This window comes from Podarcis liolepis (assembly GCF_965112155.1).
Source record: "Podarcis liolepis genome assembly, chromosome: 7".
In the NCBI taxonomy this organism is placed as follows: domain Eukaryota; kingdom Metazoa; phylum Chordata; class Lepidosauria; order Squamata; family Lacertidae; genus Podarcis; species Podarcis liolepis.
Window position 1 is genome coordinate 63,941,789 of NC_139561.1, and position 21,190 is coordinate 63,962,978.

At 44.4% G+C, this 21,190-nt stretch overlaps 1 protein-coding gene across 2 annotated transcripts in view; it reads right to left on the reverse strand.

Annotated features, from left to right (window-relative positions):
* Positions 1-21,190, reverse strand: part of LOC310710734 (protein argonaute-1) — a 49,063-nt gene continuing 27,873 nt past the window's right edge. For both annotated transcript variants that reach the window (XM_083511788.1, XM_083511789.1), the window contains exons 9-19: positions 19,043-19,162; positions 16,488-16,610; positions 15,294-15,427; positions 13,939-14,123; positions 12,246-12,405; positions 10,396-10,486; positions 9,262-9,456; positions 8,234-8,368; positions 7,785-7,886; positions 6,936-7,135; positions 1-5,160 (exon numbers count right to left, since the gene is read on the reverse strand). In XM_083511788.1, the coding sequence (XP_083367914.1) occupies positions 5,052-5,160; positions 6,936-7,135; positions 7,785-7,886; positions 8,234-8,368; positions 9,262-9,456; positions 10,396-10,486; positions 12,246-12,405; positions 13,939-14,123; positions 15,294-15,427; positions 16,488-16,610; positions 19,043-19,162 (1,554 nt within the window). In that variant the 3' untranslated portion in view covers positions 1-5,051. The remainder of the gene's footprint in view (positions 5,161-6,935; positions 7,136-7,784; positions 7,887-8,233; positions 8,369-9,261; positions 9,457-10,395; positions 10,487-12,245; positions 12,406-13,938; positions 14,124-15,293; positions 15,428-16,487; positions 16,611-19,042; positions 19,163-21,190) is intronic.

Consider the following 21,190-nt stretch of genomic DNA (forward strand, 5'->3'; position numbering starts at 1 on the left):
GTTGTTCAAATCTGTTTAATAAATGGACCATACAATGTTCAGTTTCAAATTAAAAAAACACAAACAAGAAAACAAAACTCAACCAATAGCGTGTTTTGTGAACATTCTCTATTTACACTTCAACGCTTCCTTGTAACAGTTTTTCTTAAAAAAAATAATTGAACACAAACCAGATTTGCCATCAGTTTAAAACTTTCACAATTTCTTGGAAGTGCAAAATTACATGTGCACACATGATACGGGTTTCACTTTTTTTATTGCTGTTCTGCCATGTTGCTCATATTTCTCTCCAGATAGGACCAACACAACAAGTTTGCACCTCGCTGCCAAATTGCTTTGAACATTATATTAAAAAGGGATTCTTTGTTGAATCCTTGCAATGCTGACGCTTTTAGGCTTTCCTACAACATCAGTTTTCTATAGACAGAAGCTGCTTTGTTGGTCCCAAAAGGATTATGATACAAAAACCAGGCATGGCAACTTTCCTTTTTTCAGACAAATGTTTGGTAGCCAGAGAATTTTTTCGTGTTTTACAGTTGTATAGAATTCTTCAGATGAGAACAGCTCATTTTCCAAACTAAAGAGAACCTCTGGTTCCACGTAAGGATTTACACTAGAGACAATATCTAGATGTCACTGCATATTTACCCAGCTTTGCCCTCTGTACTGTGTATCCTCTGCCTGAAGAGTGGTGTGTAACTCAGAAAGTTTGCATCCACCAAATGAAAAGACTGTTACCATACCTCTATTTTACATCCCATCAATTTCATTTTGGTACGCCCTTACTTGTAGTTCAGCAATGTCTGGAGGGCTGCAAGTCCCATTGGCCATGCTGGCTGGGACTGATAGAAGCTGGAGTCCAGAGCCCCCTTGGAGGGCCACAGAGGTTAGCCACACCAGCCACAGACATGGGTGGGCCAAAGTTCCCAAGAACTGTGGAGCTCGTTCCACAAGCCCAAGAGAGATTTAAGAATAATTTCTCCACAGGTAACAGCCCCTTTATGCTGTATGGCAAGTTGCTTTGGAAACCGAGAAGAATATCAACAGTAGCTTTTGACATGACATTGGGGTCTACAGTTTATATTGGGGGGGGGGGTTAAATATTCCACTGGGCTCATATAAGTCCCTTGGCATAAACCTAAGGGCCACCTTGAATCCCAGTCCAGTTTTTGTACTGCTCCTTGCAATCTTTCGCGGCACAGGTACTTGCCTTCTTCATCATCGTCTTCCACCCAGCCCAGTGTCTTTTGCTCAAATATAAGCATTAAATTGAAACTAGCAGCAGTGCAGGTAAAATAAAAAGAGCCAACAACGGATAGCTACATAATTATGCTGCCTCCCCAACCGTCACGCAAATGCGCACGCACACACACACACACCTGTGAGAATTTGGCAACATTTTCAGCTGCAGAAGGGCAACATAGCGACAAGAGACAGACTTAAGGTGCAAGGTTAAATGCTCCAAAATGCGTATTCAAATATCTTATTGGTAGCCTTGCAACGCCCCCAAAGTGGACAGTCTGTGGTACAAAAAAAAGAATGCCACCTCTTATGTGCTCTCGTGGACTATCAAGAGGACATAATATACAGCTTTGCCAAACCTAAGCAGGAATGGAAGAGGGAACCTCCAGTACACAGAACATGCAGGGAAATCTAACTCATTAAGTAGAACATCTAAAGGGGGGGGGAGGGAAAATACCCCGAACCCAGAAACTTTGTTCCATAGAGGGTGCAGCAATGACATCATTTACGGCACTTAGTGAAAATTCTGCATGCACCAGGTGGGTGGGAGGGAGAAGTGAAGGATGGGCCAGAAAGCGCTTTGAAACAGGTATGTTTCCTCTAGCTCAACCTTCAGCAACCTTGTGCCTTCCAGGTGATTTGCACTATAACTCCCCAGGCAACTCAAAGCAGTGCAAAACAGCTGGAGAGCACCAGGTTGGCAAAGCCTGCCCTAGCTGCCTGTCTCATTAGGTCATGCCAACACCAATTCATTCAAAGCAGCTACTTAACGGCGGAGTGCAAAAATCTGAAAAAGAGAATCCATTGACAACAATTCAAGTCCTGGAGGTTTGTGTTTGTTTTAAAGCAATTTTTTTTTTCAAAACAAAGCTGAATATTTTTCAAATTCCCTCCATCTCCCCCACCCCCCAGTTCTGCAAATGCCCAAGTCATTTTTGCTCAAAACGCTTCTGAATCTTGGACCAAATATTTTAGTTGCAATGCTGGTGACTGAACCTACAAATCCCACTCCAAGCACAGAGACAGCGGCGCAGAGGACATGGAGGGGATGCAAAGAACTCAAAAAAGCTGCTTCTAGAAATAAAAGCATTCTCACTCACAAGCCCAAGTAAGAGGGGGGGGGGGACTCCCCAACTTCTCTTTCTGAAAAACGCAGGGCTCATAATCTAGGTTCATGCTGGAAGATGATAATGTGTTTACCCATGCAGGCACTTGGTTAAGAAGATCAGCTTTTCCAGACTGATGCTTTTGCTGACCGGACTCTGCCCAAAGCAAAGCAATTCCCAGCCTTGCGGGATACAAAGCAGCTGAGTGAGAGGGAAAAGGAAACCAGCGGGGAAAGAGAGAAGAGTCAAAGATCCAAAGAAGTGCATAACTCACTGTGTGCAGCCAATAGTGCATTGGACTTGTGCTTCAAAAACCAGTAAGCAGGCACACACCTTCCCAAGTGAAGCAGGTGAACCATTCTGGAACCTGGGGAAGGGCTAAAAGCCAGTTGTGATATGAAGTGGAGATCTGATGCTCAAGGTCAGAAATCTCAGCAGCTGCACACAAGCAATGTTGGAGCGTTCCTAAACAGCAGTTCTTTGGGACCTGGCTAAAGAATATGAGCCATAATGCCCAAGTAATGTAAAACACAACAGTGCTCCATTCTGTGGCACGTTTTTTTTTTTTTTTGCATAGCATTTTGATGGGTTAACATTCTGCCCCCAAAATGGCATTTGGAGAGAGAAGGGGATGGGATGGAGGAGTGAAAATAAAAAGAATGGGATACCTGACTTGACACTCGAAGCTTGAGTGGTAAAATCAGTATTGCCTCACAAGCTGCAAAGCATATGCTTTAACAGGGTGTGGCTACAAAGAGAGTGGCATGGCTGCACAGGTTCAACCTTCCATTTTTAACAAAGGTTTTGGCAGTTTTAAGGTAATAATCTGATGAGACAATGTGGCGTGAGTATAGGTGACATTTCCTTCTCTCACCACATGCCTGCTTTTGTACTAAAATGGCAAGAATATGTCCGTAACAGAATATTCCAGAGAACCTCCAGCCTTGAAAGCACAAGTTAGCTTCTCGTAGGAAGTTTGAAATTCATCATCACGGTGGGACAGAATAGATTTGTCTTGTGAATACGAACTATGTCTACATAGATAGCAAAGTGCATGTTGTTGTTCTGATCCAAGGAAAAGCCAAGTGGGGTTTTGTTTATTTGCATGGGGATGGCAATAATTAAAAGCAGCAGAAACCATCAGGGCAGTTTTGAGAACATGCTGGACCTAAAACTATTATAAAACTATAAAGGAAAAATAGGATGAAACTTTAGGAAAGAAAAATAAAGACTTTGTGGATTGCAGCTCGATTAATGGAAAAGCAGCCAGCCTCTCGCTAATCTCTATCACTTGCATTTTAGTACACATGCTGCCAAAGCAAACAAAAATCTCATAACACAACCCACCACACAAGCTATAGGAAAACTCCAAAGTATGAGGGGGCTGCTGGGGGAATATTGTGATGTAAACGCTGAGAATATATAAGTGATTTGAGTAAGTTTTGGCAATAAGACTCGGCACCGTATAAAAATAACACTTGGTAATAAAAAATTTCATCGGCATATAAAAAAAAGTCAGGACATCAATTGATAATGGAGTTTCTCGTTTGTGCTCATGGGGCAGGCAAAAACATTCTTCCTCTTGCAAAACCCCGTTTGTTAGAAATGTAGTTTTTAAATTAAAAATTTAAAAAAAAATCCACTCAAGAAATACATCAGGAACAATAAAATCAACATCAAATAAAAACAAAAGAACAAAAACATGTTTTATCAGCAGCTCTCCAAATTCATATGTCATGTTAAAAGTGCACAGAATTTTAACCCATCGTGAGGCTGTGAGGCTAACATGAAACTGAAAGCTTTGTGAACATTAAAAAAAGAACTCCTAATACCTTTAAGATGGAGATTTTTTGGACCACCACCGAGACAAGAGTATCCTTGGTTTGCTTTTCTTTTCCTTTGAAAGGTGAACGAACATCAACATTTTGCAGCATTGCAGTAAGGCACTCGCCCACAGTTGAGTTTGTGACTGTTGCATTAAAAGGGCAGCAGCTATCCCACTTTTAAACAGGCGGAAGACAAGTTTCCTTTTCGGCATTGTGGTAAGTGCTGGGGGTGCCTTATGTTATTATTATTATTATTTATTATTATTATTATTATATATAAAGGGGAGAAAATTTCTTCATAGGGAAGGGTAAGAGTGTTAAAATTAATCTATAAACTACTGGCTTTTTCTTCTTCTTCACCAATTAAAGCATCTTGTATCCTAAAATATTAGTTTTTATAAATCTAGTCATCTGTTTTAAGGCTCTACAAATCCCATTTCCCCCACCCATCCCAAACAATAACAAACAAAAATCTTACCAGCGTTTGATTTGGCATTGGAGAACCAAAACAGTTATTTCACAGTCGAGAAAGTCTAATTTTGCGCCCCGTCCCCCCCGCCCCGTCCCAATAATGAAAACCCTTTTTGTTTTTTTCTTAACAGGAAGTCAGATCTCTTCCTTGGTTTAAATACTTAGTGTGTTTGGTCAGGTAACTAGAAAGCCTGAAAAACAAAGACTACAAAGGTGTGTTCATCCGGTTAAGTGGCTCTCCTGCATTCATTCCAGAGGATGCTGGTTTCCTGCCTCCAACGCCATCTGCGCCCTGCAGTGATTTCTCATTGGATGCCCGCAAGGTGCTCCCAATGCTTCCTCTTTTTAAATTATGGCTCCTACAAATCTGAAAGCTTTCTGGAGTGAGGTAAAAAAAGTTATACTTTCAAGCAAAGTACATGGTACGTAAAGTGTCCTGATGAACTTGTACGGCCTTGGCGAGGGCCTGAGGGTCTCGACCATTACTCTGGCCAGATATGTGACTGCCTTCTCCGCTGAAAGTGGAAGAAACAGGGTGCGGGGGGGAAAGAGAACAAAACATTAGTTGTCAGCATATAAAACCACTACTTATGAATTGCTTCCATTCCAGGTAAGAAGCCTGCAAGCAAATCAGTATTGCCCTAGCAGAAAACTGTCTTAGGTAAAGGTAAAGGTACCCCTGACCGTTAGGTCCAGTTGCGGACGACTCTGGCGTTGTGGCGCTCATCTCGCTTTACTGGCTGAGGGAGCCAGTGTTTGTCCTCAGGCAGTTCCGGGCCAGCATGACTAAGCCGCTTCTAGTGAACCAGAGCAGCAAATGGAAATGCTGTTTACCTTCCCGCCGGAGCTGTACCTATTTATCTACTTGCACTCTGACGTGCTTTCAAACTGCTAGGTGGGCAGGAGCTGGGACCGAACAACGGGAGCTCACCCCGTCGCAGGGATTCGAACCGCCAACCTTCTAATCAGCAAGCCCTAGGCTCTGTGGTTTAGACCACGGCACCACTCGCATTACAATATCACAAATATCCAGACATAGCCAAAAATAAGTATAAAGTATGGCTGCACAGAAAGAACTTGCCAGGTGTGCTATAACCCTTCTCTGGGGCAAATAAATTATTTGCACCTAGAAAACTAAAGACCAAACTCTGACTTCCGGTCAGCTCAGTCTGATCTGCATAATCTTCTCTAGTGGTCATCACTGATCATTGGTGCTGCTGCCGGACAAGGAAGAACCTTCAAGGATCTCAACAGTGAACATCTGTGGGACTGAGCTCTCTCGAGTCCACCCCATTCTGCACCACCTCTTTAACAATTAAGCTTCCAGCATCTGGCTGACTGCAAAGCCTTTGAGTGCCTTTTTTGACAAGTTAAGTTACGATGCAATAGATTTATTTTCCAATAATATTATGTTTTGAGACAGAAGTAGGGAACCACAGGACAGGTAGCCAAATGCAGCCTTCCAGGTCTCTTGACTGATCCTCAGTTCTCTCAGGCCGTACGCCTCACTGGTTCGCACAGTAAAAACAGGGGGTGTATAATGCCATTTTTGTTATCTTGGTTTGGCTAATCAGTAGCCCTCCAAATTCTCTGCAGTACAAAGCCCACCATCCCTGATTATTGGCCAGGCTGGCTACCAACACACCGTGGCACAGAATCAGCTTGGGGGGAGGGGGGAATCCATGCTGCCCACCACCTGCACCCAATAATGACGGCCACTCTAGCAGGCCCACAGATTCATCAACCCTGCCCTTTTCTCAGCAAAGCCTAAGGACCCTATCCAGTGCTAGTTCTACTCAAGAGTGGATCCATGAAATTAATACACAGGACTAGCTCAGGCCCATTAATTTCTATGGATCTACTCTGCGAAGAACTAGCAATGCATATAACCCTAGGTATGTGTAACTGAAACAATCATATACCCTTCCCTTGTTTCCCACTTCTGCCTCCCACTTCCCCTCCCCTCCTTCAGTTGTTTTTCAGATGGCAACCCCTTCGAGCAGCGACCTGCCCTCTTGTGCTCCATAAAGCACCATGCCTATTGGTGGTATAATGCAACAATCAACCCATCAGGGACTCTATAAATGGGATGTACCTGACATACAAATATGTTCCTTCAGAACTGAAGACACACATTCAAACCCAGGTGTCACTGGGTTTCCACCACACAGTGATGATGGTGAAGGAAAACAAGTTACCGTGGAGCCCCGTAACTGCCCTAGTCTATCCTGCTGCACGGATAGAAACAAACAAGTAGAAGTACTACATGTACAGACACCCAGCTGCTCACCTGTCATGCTCTTTGTCCACAAGGTGATATCGCGCCCGAAATGCCACCAAGCGGGCATAGTATGCTGGTGCTGGGATAGAGACTGAGCGAGTGCAGCGTACGTAAGTGTGGCAAAGCTGGTAGGTGAGAATCTGAAGCTCATCCGCTGTAAACCGGTTGTCATCCCAAAGAACGTAATAATGGGAAGGTCTGCTTGTACCCTGGATGGGAAGAAGAACTGGACTCAGTAGGGTACACAGGGAGGAATGATGATAACTTCCTAAGTGCAGTGGAAAGATGGTCCATCTACAGGGGTGGTGGCTAACCTTTTCAGTCCAAAGGCTGCATGCAAAAGCAGCCAATGCACATGCAATCTGGTCCATGGGTTTGCCACCCCTGTGCTAGGTGGCCTTAGACAAGACCTCCCCCAGCTTCCAATCCCCACTGGCATTATGGATATAGTAATATCAACATCTTACCAGGCTGACGTATGGATTACTGAGCTAGTATGAAGTGCTTTGTGCATTCGAGCACCTCTAGGTAAATTCCAACCACCACTATGGTGACCCACAAAACCCAGAGGCCACCGTCTCAACTTGGCCCCTTTGTTTTATCTTCCCTCGTGGTCAACTCCATGTAACAGAGCCAACTGCTGCTCATTCCCCAGATCTACAGCCCCCATGGAACCTCTGCTTCAGGGAGCCATAATAAGCTGGTGCCCATTCACCAGCTCCTTCCTTGCTATTGCCTCCCTCCGCAAAAAGAGAACAGGGATTATAGGGGTAGGAAAACTGAAGTATACTTTGGATTCCGGCTATTATCTAAATCACCTCCTCTCCTTAAATAAAAAAGGTCATTAATACACAGTACCTGAATGCCTGCATGACTACACAGGTAGAAGTCAAACTCAAATGGATGAGTAATGTTTGTATCCACCGTTGTTCCTGCTGGAATGTTCCCACTTTTACCGATCTGCAGAGTTTATTACAAAGGAAACAAAAGCATAAATGCTGTTAGCAAGAGAAATTGTCTCGGATGTTTAAGCAAGATGCTAAGAAAGACGGATGTTAAGCAATGCTAAAAAAAAGCAATTGCCTGGGATGCCTCCACTGTCCTTTAGGGATCTCAAGCAAGTTAGTTAGGGAACTGCTGTGCCAAACAAAATAAAAGAGAATAATTAAATTAGCTTTGTATCTTAAACCTCTCAGGCTTTATTAATGCTATCAGCAATCCCACAATTGCCACTTGTTAACCTTGCTGATCTGTGTTTACACAACCAAAAGACCTAATTTGAAGCGTGCCCCATCACTGATCCTCACCCTCTCATTTTTATCTGCACAGAAGAGGCGAGTGTGGTGTCGTTTCTGCACAACAATGTAAGTAATGCCTGGCTGGTAGTCCTTCTCCAATTTGATGCAGGCGTCACGGATGGCCAGGAGCTCATAATGAAGGATCTAAGAGAAAAGCAGCCATAATGCTTTAAAAGGTAGAAGGAAAAAGAAAACACCATACTGGCCCCCCTCTTCTGTTTCTAGAAAGATCATCTATTCATTGAGCCATTTATTTTATTATTATTTTTTGCTTGATCATATGAAGAGTATTTTTTTAATTAAAAAAAGATTGAGGCCACCTTACTCTAAGGCACGATTACAGCTAATTGAAAACTTTTTCACCCAGTAAAATGGACTGGAAATAAATTTAGCACAACTCAACAAAAGATAAAGCACTTTGTAGGACAAATGAATGGTTAATTTACTGAACTGGCTGCCCCAAGTTGTAGGCACTTCTACAGGCTTAAGGTGGCCTTAAAAGGGGAGGAGGCAAAAATCACAAAGAGAGAGGCCTATCAACAGCTATTAATAACTAAATACAGCTTCCTGAAATGTTTACTCCTGAAAATCGGTAGCTGTTGCCCTTGTGCCCTGCCTCTGGGTCTCCCATAAGCCAGGGCTGGGAAATTTGGGGCCCTTTAGATGTTATTGGGCTCCAGTTTCCATCAACCCCAGCCACCAAGACCATTGGGATGGTGGAAGTTATGGCTGTCAACAAAATCATAATCACCATCATCTTCAGGGCCACAGGTCCCCCAGACCTAGACTAAATGGACCTTTATTTATTTCATAAAATTTATACACCACTTGATTGTAAAAAATCTTAAAGCGGTTTACAAAAATCCAGTTAGTCAAATTCAACAGACCATATCTACTACTGAAGCCCACCTTAAACTGGGCAATTCCTAACCTGTACCCACTGCAAACCTCTGTCCTTTCCACCTAATGTGAACCGAAGCTTCCTGTGCAGGATCCATTCCCGCTGATACACTACTGAGGAAAAGAGGCCCCCTCACCTGTGGGAGCTGTCCCTCCGGCACTCCATCACGGTAGAAGATTATGCGGGTGGGTTTGAAGCGAGTGGACTTGTAAAACTGGATGAGGAGCTCTCTCACCATGTACGACAGGTCCTCTATGATCTCCTGCCGGGGCCGCTGAACCCGCACGGTGGCACAGTAACGGCTTGGGTGGGCATCCATACTGCCCACCACCTGCAGCCCATAAAGAGCAAAAGTGTGAAACTTGCATGCCACTGAAACTGAGAATTGTTATTATTATTTTTAAGAACTTCGCCCTGTATTATTTCTGTCAGGCTTGGGTGTGGGTGCGGGGAGCAATCCTGATGAAAGTGAAGGACTGTCAACTGGTGAAGACAAATGGGAGAGAACAGGCTGAAGACAACACTGCCTCTCCCTACGCTAGGGGACTTAAGAGGCAACTCCCTAGACATCTGTGCTAGGCTACATGGACACTGTCACAGCTAAAAATTGGTCGCTGTTTCTTTAATGCTTAAAAAAGCTGGGTCAGCATGAGTCAGCGGCCTGCACCGGGTTGTATATACTGAGACATGTTAGGTTAGTTTAGTTGGGTTGGTTGGTTGGTTGGTTGGTTAGTGAAAATTGGTAGTGTTGAGGTGTGTACAGTTGGTCAATCGCTTTTACAGAAAGACTTTTAAGAATAAAAGCAGAAAGTACTCTGCAAAGATACTCTTCTCGTGGACTCTTTTATGCCAACAAGGGTCCGAGAACCAGGCTGAGGCAACAAAGGGAGGTCAGAACCTTTTTTTGCTTTTTACAAACACTGTGACAGACACAAGGCAAATGTACCTGTGTGAGCCTCTCACTGAACTCCATCCTGAATGAGCAGGTTGGTGCACAACTGAGGTGGTGGCTGAGTGCTCCAGACAGGCACACAGAACAGTGTCTTATACAGAACCAAAGCTATGGTCCATCTAGCTCAGTATTGTCTACGCCGATTGGCAATGGTTTTCCAGGGTTTCAGGCAGGAGACATTCCCAGACTTCCCTAGAGACTGAAACTGGGACTTTCTGCACACAAAGCATGTGTTCTATCTCTGAACTATGGCTCTTCCCTTCCTGATGGTCTGGGGCCGAGCCAGCCACACCACAACATTTGAGAGGTAAAACTTACAGCTGTTATAGAAGGCTTCTTTCCATCACCTGCTGGGGGATGAGTCACATCAGCTCCAAGGAATATGACTGGCTGCTGAAAGACAGCAGACCTGGGAACAAGATTGAGTAGAAGATTTAGTACCAAATACTATATTTTTTTAAAAAACTAGCATTTTGTGGGGAACACCCTTATACAAAAGCTAGCTATCCAACATTTTGTACCTAAATTAAAGCAAGTTACTTCCTTCTGTTAAAGCAAGTTACTGACAAGCAATATAATCAGAATTACATGCTTTTATCTCCCCCGTCTCCTCCCCGAAATTCCAAGCTGTGTCCCAAAAACTCCTCCTGAAAGTGTGTTCATCAGGCTCCCTCGCTGGCGATTTCCCACTGCCAAGAGAAATCTTGGTATTTTCAGTAAGCTCTTCCTCTGGGCTGACTTACTGCGTTCTAAACTGCCCACATTTCTTCTTAATATATTTCTTTATTCATTAAAAAAAAAGTAACAGCTGGAGACAAAAACGATGAGAAATCTGATAAAAAAGCTCTCATAAAGTATTCAGTGTAGTTGTATAACTGGCTGAATGTTTAAACCATGAAACATTTCAGGTGACCCTTTTATTACGGCTTAATTGTAAGTGTTATGGTTCTGTAGTAATTTTGCATTTTTAAAAAAAATCTGGACTGTAAAATTGGTTGCCAATAAAATATTGGAAATTATGAACAGGGCAAAAAATGAGTAGATACATAATTCCACTTACTATGTGTAGTTCATTCTAGGACAAAGAATCAAATTTCTCAGTTCAACAAGAAGGTTCTTCAGATGCAGATTATATGTTTTACATCTTGTGGCTGCACTCCTGTGGTCCCTGGAAGAGCATCCCAGGGGCCATAGGATATCACAGATCTCCCTAGGTAGACGAGGTCTGCCCATAAAGGCACCCATCCTGCAACCACAGTCACCTCCTTGGCCGTTAGTGCTTCAGCACTGGAGAGCGGCAAAGAAGGTTGCATTTCAGGTGTAGGGGCAACTCAAAGGAGCCTTTGGATCCTCTGTTTCCCAAGCTCTCCTGTTCTCCTAACATATCTTCAGATTTGGGAACCAGGGGGTGGGGGGGGGTGGAGGACACCAGCAGCCTTATGGCTGGCATACTTCCCCCCCTTCTTTTGGGTTCAATGGGAGAGAAATGTGTATTAAAAAGGCTGACAGAAGACTGGGGGAAAGGGAGGAAGGCACAAGTCCAACAGGGCTTTGGATATGGTACGTTGGCATGCCTTGAATTCTCCCTCTCCCACTCTCTTTTGGACTCTCTGCGCCCAAGTGCTTGGTGTGACTACTGGGGCCAAAACTTCACTTTTTGTTTTTAAATGAGAGCCAAAGCTCTCAGGGTCACAAGTATGGATGTCAGAATTCTGACAGAAACGGGAACAGAAACTGCCGGTGCAAATCAATCCGGTAAATAGGATCAGTATTCATTGTTGCTGTTGTTTTCCATCCACAAACAATACACAACTGATTAGGTCCCCCACCCCATCCCGCTTTGCGCCTCGTTTATTTTGAACTGAAGTGAATGGGGTGGAACGACGGAACGACAGTGTAGCTTACATAAATTACGTATGTTACGTAATTTCACCACAGTGGATGTGGAGAGGAACAACATAGTTTGGGGTGGAATACGAATGGCAGAACAGAAACAGTTGCATGCAACCAATACAGGACAAAATGGAAATCAATGCCTTCTTACATCCCTAATCATGTGTTCTTGTTCAGCTATGCCAGGTGTGTGCTTGTGTGAGCTACAACATCACTGGGCGGGGCGGGGTGTTCTAGTGAAGGTACTTCCCTTCCATCCCACTTGGCAAACATACCGCTGGTGAGGCACCAGGATGTTGTTGATCCCGCCGAGCTTGACATTGATCTTGAGGCAGAGGTTGGAAAGAGTCTGTGGCGATGTCTTCACAACATTCTTGACCTGCACGCACTGGGTGGCCATCCCCAGGAGCGTGTCCCCCACACGCTTTACCTCCGCTGCAGACAGAAGAGTAAAAGCTTGTTAAAGCAACAGGCACCTTGCGGCTTCTCCTTGAAAAGGAAAGCAGGAACGTATCTGGGGAAGGTTTCCATTTGATATGTGGAGGGATAAGGCAATAGCTTTAAGAGAGGCTGAGAATTCCAGAGCTGATTATAAAGCATGTGGGTTTGTAGAACTACATGCACTGCATAGCTTCAAACTACAGACAGTGCAGGGGGGCAAATGCCACAAATCATAATTTTCTTTCTTTCATCTTGAAAATATGCTCCTAAAATCTGTAACTACAGAGGCTGGATTACCGTAATAAACTCCATGTGGGGCTGACCTTGAAGACAGTCCAGAAACTCAACTAGTGCAGAACTGCCAGATGGCTAACAGGGACAGAAGAGCAGCCCTGTGGCATCAAGCCAAAGGTCTATGAGGTCCAGCATCCTGTTCTCACATTGGCCAACCAGATGCTTGTGAGAAACCTGCAAGCTTTCTCATAACATGATACGCAGCCAACAGGAGCAAGAAAAAGAAAGCTCTTCAACACTTCCTGTACACTTTGCTTTAGGAACACAGGAAGCTTCCTTATATCAAGTGAAACCATCTGGCTCAGTATTGTCTATACTGACTGGCATCTCTCCAAACTGTGCCTGGAGATGTTGCAGTTGAACCTGGCACTTTTTCATTCTACCACTCAGCCACAGCTCTCCCCAAGAGGTGGGGTCTATTGCATCTGTTCTGAAACAACATAACTGGCTCCCCGTCCACTTCCAGGCTCAGTTCAAAGCGGTGATGCTTATCTGCACAGAATGAGACCCAGATACTGGTTGGATCTTCTCCCATACTCCCATGGATGTCCAATTTAAGTAAGGCAGTCAGCAGAAGCCACGGAGAGTACCTTTTCAATGGTGGCAACTTTGCCTGTGAAATTGCTACCTGAGGAAGGCTTGTCTGGCTCCTACTTTACTGTTGTCCCTTCTCAGGCTTTCAAAAAGCTTTTACAGTTATCCTAGGTTTCTACTTTTACTGGAGGCCGTTTGTTTGTTTGTTTGTGCTTGTTATTGTGGGGTTTTGTTTGTTTGGCCCAGGAAAAGCCAACTAACTTTGAAGGTGTGGGATAAATCTTTTTAACACTTAACATAGAAATCTAACTTCTGAAGAAAAGGGGTTTTAGCTAGTCCCTGCTGAACTAAATTTCTACGTTCCAAAGGCACAGTTTGTCCTTTAAAAAGAAATATATAGTAGTCGTCGTCGTCGTCGTAGTAGTATTTACATTTGTTTACTGTCCTTCTTTCAAAAACCACAGGGCAACCAAATCAGATTCTGTGCCAAAATCAGGCCTAAACCCCAATTAAAACAGATCTAGAAAATCTGCTTTCTCCAAGAGCACATGGATCTGATCTGCAACCGCCCACTCAAAAACCTTGTCCGAGAAGGGGAAATTGGCAACTGGAAGTGTTGGATTATTAAGGGTTCAATGGACAGAAATTCCCTTTTGTCCTCCCCCCTTCCAGCAACTCCCTCCTTTCCTGTTAACATACCGTACACCGGCGTCTTCCCTGGCAGGATGACTATGATAAGCTGGAGCCCCGAATAGGTGTTCTTAAGGTGACGGAACATGGGCTCCACACTGTCTGCACCTTGTGCATATTTGCAGAAACACGGCTGGCCCTGGATTGGCATCCCTGCATCCTTGGAGATCTTGCGCAGCTGGTCTGTAAAGTTCCTACAGCACGGGGGGGGGGGGGGGAGAGAAAATGAGGTTTGAAAGGAGGATGCAGATCGTTTCTTATGACTGGTTATCCCTCTACCAAGCAGTGCTGTTGCATAGGATGGGGATGGGGAACCCATGGCCCTCCCAACTCCCTTTAGTCCCAGCCAGCACAGCCAACACTTGAGAAGAAGAAGAAGAAGAAGAAGAAGAAGAAGAAGAAGAAGAAGAAGAAGAAGAGGAGGGGGAGGAGGAGGAGGAGGAGGAGTTTGGATTTGATATCCTGCTTTATCACTACCCAAAGGAGTCTCAAAGCATTCTCCTTTCCCTTCCTCCCCCACAACAAACACCCTGTGAGTTGAGTGGGGCTGAGAGACTTCAAAGAAGTGTGACTAGCGCAAGGTCACCCAGCAGCTGCATGTGGAGGAGCGGAGACGCGAACCCAGTTCACCAGATTACGAGTCTATCGCTCTTAACTGCTACAGAAAGATGGGAGCTGCAGTCTAGAGGGCCACAGGTTTCTCATCACTGTACTGAGGGGTGTGTTGGGTCCAGGACGGAGAACTAAAAATCCATCTCAAAAGTCTGCTAGTTATCCCTAAGCCCACAGGAAGCAGTGAAGGCAGTGATGGGAACCAGTGGCCCTCCAGCTGTTGCATTTTTGACTACAACTCCCATCATCCCTGACCACTGGCTACTCTGGCTAGGGCTAATGGGAGTCCAACAACATTGGGAGGAGAACCTGTGGTCCGCCCAGGCATGAAGGAACCATCTCCCAGCAATTGCCCATAGCCCTGGATGGGAGGGACAACCCTGCAATACCCAGAAACAAGGCCCCAGGTTCTACAGCAGATGAGGAACTGCTGCCAGCTTCTCAACACCAGTTTTCCAGGGGCATCCCCAAAATACTGCCCCACACATTTTGAAGAAGGTGGGCTACCAGAATACATTATGCTGCTGCTTCAATATCTGATCCCGCTCCCTATTAGAAATCTAGGAAGCTGCCTTATATCAAGACGAGCTATTGACCCACTGAGCTCAGTATCACCTACACCTTTTGAACTCTAACTGGAGATGCCAGGGATTGAACGTGGCTCCTTTTGCTTGCAGAAGAGTGACTCTAAGCTGTGGCCCTTCTACAGCCACATCCAGTTCCCCACATCCACAAATACACCACTCACGTACTTCAGAACTTCTTCCCTGCATTGCTTCTGGGGGGCGAAACAGGCTATGGCCCAGACTTTGATCTCAATGCCATTGTAGAACTGCTTCCCCCTCATGTCCCATACCCCCTGGTTGGGTGTGGCGATGGCACGGTTCTGCAGGGAAAGAAAATGGTGGGTTGGTCTTTCAAAATAAACACCACCTACCAGGGGAGTTTGGGGATCATTTGCCCTACACCCCCCACACAGATAACCATTTTAGAGGATGGCTAGTCAATTGGGGGGGGCTGGGGTTTATCTGGCGTCAATATCCAAGCTTAACTGTTTATTAAAATCTAAGAAAATCCTGCTGAATAAGGCCAATGGTCTATACAGTCCAGCATCTTGTTTTCACAGTGGCCAGTCAGATGCCTGTGGAAAGCCTACAAGCTGGACCTAAGCGCAACAGCACTCTGCCCAACTGCGACTCCCAGCAACTGGTAAACGAGAGGCATACTGCCGCTGACAGGGGAGGCAGAATATAGCCATTGTGACTAGTAGCTTGCACTCCATGCACTTGTCTGATCCTCTCTCAAAGCATTCAAATTGGTGGCCACCTCCACCAATCAATATAAATAATAAAAATAAACAAGTTTCCCAATTAAAAAGAGCACCAAATTCAAACTCTTAGAACTATTTAAAAGCACCAAAACAAAATTCGCAACACCAGCCCTCAGAAGACCCTGCCACAGTCATCAGTTAGCGGCCAAAGGCTTCTCTAAACAAAGTTATTTCCCTGCCAGCAAAAGGGAAGCAAAAGGGGACCAGCCTAGATTCCCCTAGAAGGGAGCTCCACAATCCATTGTGAGCAGCCCCCTGAGAAGGCCCTCTCTTGTGTCCTGTGGTGGGACTGATATAATTTTATTCTGTAAGCCATCTTGAAAGGATTTCACCCGTAAAAGATAATAGTAATAAAATCGTAGAATTGTGGAGCTGGAAGGGACTATGAGGGTCACCTAGTCCAGCCCCCCCTGCAATGCAGGAATCTTTTGCCCAATATGGGGCTTGAACCCACAATCCTGAGAATTAAACACAATTTATATGGTGACTGATGGAAGGCTTTGGGGAAGGGGGTGTCAAAATGCCCATTCCTTCGATATTACTACTGGTCAGTTACTCTAAGAGAATCTGCCACCCCCCACCTCCACGAGCACTTGAGAGACTCTTGGATGCTTACCCGTCCTCCATATTGTAAAATTGGGGCTGGTAGGACACGTCCAGTCACTTCAGTCATGTCATCCTTCACCTTTATGCCAAACTCCTGTATGTATGGGTCCAGGTTATAACTGGCATTCTTCATCTGAAAAACAAGGATGGTTACATTTTACTGAGTGCCTCACTTTCTGCATCAACTTTCCCCTTGCCATGCTTTATGCTGCTCTAAGTTGGCTTTTTGCTGATCTTTCTGCTTTGGTGCTTATGTTTTGTTTTAAGGGCTCCTTCTGAAAACAGAATTTCCTATTTTATTGTCTATGTCCATGGTGGAGAGCTGAAGCTGGCTACTGGCTTGGTTCCTCAGCTGCTCCACCCACCACAGGTCAACTCTGACATCAGGTGACTACTTCAAAGGGGATAAATCAGTGCCACTCAACTGATTGGTACCAACAGTGCACCCTCCAAAGGGCTTGTTCTCAGTGCTCATCAGATGATTGGTACCCAAGAGAAAGCCCCATCAGCTACACTAGGGAATTCTCAACAGGAACTTCTAAGGCAGCCAGTCTTTATCTGCCCCACATTTGAATTCACATATTATGTCAGGTGTGGCGCAGGTGGGTGTGGTTTGGGGCAAATGGCCTCACATGCCTAATTAGAACCCCTGCCAGGCCAAATTAGGCTCACAGGCCAGAAATGGCCCACAGCTGATCTATGTATACATACAGTGGTGCCCCGCAAGACGAATGCCTCGCAAGACGGAAAACCCGCTAGACGAAAGGGTTTTCCGTTTTTGAGCTGCTTTGCAAGACGATTTTCCCTATGGGCTTGCTTTGCAAGACGAAAACGTCTTGCGAGTGTTCCGATTTTTTTCCACTCCCCCCCTTTTTCTAAGCCGCTAATCCGCTAATAGCCTTTTAGCCGTTAATCCGCTAAGCCTTTAATAGCCGCTAAGCCTTTAATAGCCGCTAAACAGCTAATAGCGCTAATCCGCTAATAGGGTTGCTTCGCAAGACGGAAAAACCGCTAGACGAAGAGACTCACGGAACGGATTAATTTCGTCTTGCGAGGCACCACTGTACTGTACAAATAACTTTTACCTTCCCCCCCCCCCCACATATATAACACACAAAAAATACAATACATAGAATTCATAGGAGGTATATAATGCTACCCTTTGTGCCACTATTCTTATTTTCATAATACATAGGAAGAATGCGAATAGCAATGTATTATTTCATATTAAACGATCAAGTCTCTCTGGTAAGGTTATTGTGAAGCTGCTGCTGAGGTTCCAGTTTCACAACTTCCTAACCATAGAATGAACCCAAAGCACTGCCCTACAAAATCACCTTCCATGCTTGTCTGCCTCATTAGTTGTACTTGCTTCGTCAATCTTTCCATTAAGGCATTTTGCTACATTAAAATTTTCCATCCTTGAAATGTTCCTCTCTCTTGTTTTCTGATTTCTTGCTATTACATGTCTAGCTGCAGCCAATAACATCAATAAAACCTATTTATATGGTTCATCTGAATTTTGGTCATCAAATATAGTTAACAATGCCAGTATCAGGAAAGGATCTATGTAGTAGCTTAATATTTTACTACATTCCAATAAGATTTCCCCCCAAAAAAACTTGTATGACATCACATCCCCACCACATATGTACATATGTGCCCAATTCTGGGCACCCACATCGTCAACATACAGGACTCACTGCATATATTAAGCTTAGTGTTCTTAGAGTGAGGTATCAACAATGTGTGAGTTTAAAAGAACCTTTTCTCTCTTTTTTTTGCTGAAACTAACTCAAGGGGTTTCCTTTCCACATCTCTTTCCCATTTTCCATTGTAATATGAAAATTTAGTTTTAAACTTGGCTGGAAGAATGATATATAAATATAATAAAATATATTTATCCAAACAGAACAGGCTTTCCAACAGCTACACTGGCAAAAAAGAAACACTACTTGTAAGAGTGGAAAATATACGCAATAGTTTAAACAAAGCATGGGCAGCCAACAGTCTTCAGGATAAATAACACTGGTCTGGCCTGTGAAAGGTCCTAGTGGAACACTTCAAATGATTATGGTGCTGGGATCTGTCAATGGATCGCAGAAAGCTCTACCCAGGTAATGGCAGGATCGCATCACTTCAGCACTGGTTCCATAAGATCTGGAGGGATTTAGGTCAAAGGTTTTGTAGCTTTTGTGGCTAAACACTCAGAAAGCCCCATACTTCCTGCCCTGCCGCATCCTAAAATTCTGATAGATATGAAGAGATACAAATATTGACAGCAACCTAGGACTCCTGAAGTTTCAAAGTACATGAGTTTTGGTTTGAGAGACTCTGCCATCACTCTGCTGGCAGAGACTACCCGAGTTGTTATGGGGTTGGGTGGAGGCAGATCTCTGCCCCAGCCAACCCCATTTGAATTGCACCACTAAGTCATAAAGCTCTCACTGTCCTCAGCAGCAGTTCACAAACCCTCACTCGTAAGTTGCCAGCCCAAAAGAACAGAAAGCTCACAAGCGCTTGCCGTTTCCCTCCCACAAGAGCAAAAAGACAAGAGGCACATACCAGCCGGCTAATCTCCTCTTGCCTATCCGGGGCAGACCTCGCTGTTGCTTTGATCATGGTGGAGGTCTGATTGTCCGTTAGTTTCTTAATGCACCGCTGGCCAGCCACAATGTTACATACCTGCCAAAGACATTTATTTTTAATCGTTGTTTTTGTTAAATTACTATCTTGCCCTTTGGCCCCAATACTGGTCTTCCAGATGGACAACAATGAAAGCATAAAACAAACACACACTTAAAACTCAGATCAATGTCAGCAGCAGCATATAAGAACACTTATGGAAAACAGCAGCAGCTTCCTGTTAATCTGGATCAGCCTGTCCCAACCCCCTGGAGAAACAAGGAGTCCTCAGTACTCCAGGACTGTTGCTCCTTCTTCAGAAGGAAGTTCTACAAAGCTGGCACCACTACAGAGAAGGCCTTGATTCTTGTGTCAATCAGCTTAACCGCCAATGGTAGAGGAACACAAAACAGGGCCTCTCTGGGGGACTGCAATGCAGAAGGAGATTCATACAGGATATACCGTATTTTCCCCGTGTATAAGACGCCCCCTATTTTGGGGGACTCTAAGAAAATGCACTGTGCACTATCCATGTATAAGACGGCCCCTTTATAAGACGACTAAATTTAGGAAAAAATACAGTCTTATACACGAAAAAATACGGTACATTAGAGGAAAACATAAACTTTGCCTGACCACAGCTATGGAAAACTTGCAAATACAGCCAAATAGCTCCTGAGTTGGGAGCCAATTTCCCATAGATTTTGTGAGTGATAATGGAGCACTTCAATTTGTAAAACTGTTGTACTAACAGCCCTCTCAGAATCTTGGACAAACCATTAAGACAGCCACGCTCAGGGGCCAGTAGGAGACCATTGGGCAGTGGTTCACATGTGAACATTAAGCCATGGTCAGAAACAAAGCCATGGTTTACCATGAACAAGCAGTGTGCTAGTGCATGCTGCCCAATAGCAGCCGCTGAGCTCCTCCCTTCCCAGAGTCGGGGGGGGGGGGAACCATGGAGAAGCTGACTTAGCATTCTGTGCAAGCCAGCATTCATGGGTTTCTTTTAAAAAAACAAAACCTTGGCTTCCAGTAGTAGTTTGCAGAGAAACAATGAGTGCTGTTTCACACATTAGGTGAAGTCAGCCATTCTGTGGTTTTGTTTCCCACTCCTGGAAAGGGAGGTGTGCAAAACAGGTGCAATTCACTGGCATGCACCAGCATGCTACTTGTTCATGGTAAACCGTAGTTCATGTTTTACCAGTACGTGTGAACCAGACCAGTGCGCCTGGCACCTTCCTGTGTTCCAATCCACCATGTATCCACTAGTCACAACTGAGTCCCGCCTACCCTTGACTTGAGCCAAGCAGGCAGAATTTGTGCTGAGCACTTGGCATGGAAAGGGAGAAGGGAATAGGGGGCATTGCATTGAAATTATTCACAAAGGGGGCTTTAAAAGGCAAGGTGAATGGGCAAGATTATGAGCCTCCAATCAGACCATTTGCTAAGGGGAAGGATTTAAAAAGATTGTCCCCTCCTTTTCCTTCTCCGCCTGCTTTCCCTTCCTGCATCTTGTCTTTTTAGTCTATAAGCCTGAGGGTTGTGCTTGTGGTTCTTTTCTGTTTGGAAGACATTATTCGTCTGAAAAGCAGGATAATAAAACACAACAAACTTAAATTTTAGAAGATGTGACAGGCTGCTCTGAGCATAGAGGGCAAGATTCATAGAATTGTAGAGTCAGAAGAGGCCCTGAGGATCATTGATCAACCCCTGCAATGCAGGAATATGCAGCTGTCTCATATGGAGGACCAAATCCTGCAAACCCGGTGTTATCAACACCACGTTCTAACCAGCTGAGAAATCCACGGGACTTTTAAGTTTAAAGCAAGCAGTCAAGATTGGTCAAAGTCCCATGGTTGGGAAAGAAAGAAAATTCAGCTTATTTCTTTTTCATTATATATTTCTTATATATTATTTATTTATTATATATATTTTTATTCTCTGTGTATAAAATTGCAGTGTTTTGTTTTGTGTCTCTGTGTTTAGGCACTTCTTGTTTCTTTTTTTTTTAATTTGTTTTTCAGTAAAAATTAAAAGTCTTAAAAGAGCTGGAGGCCGAAGCACAAAAAGGTTCAAAAGGACAAG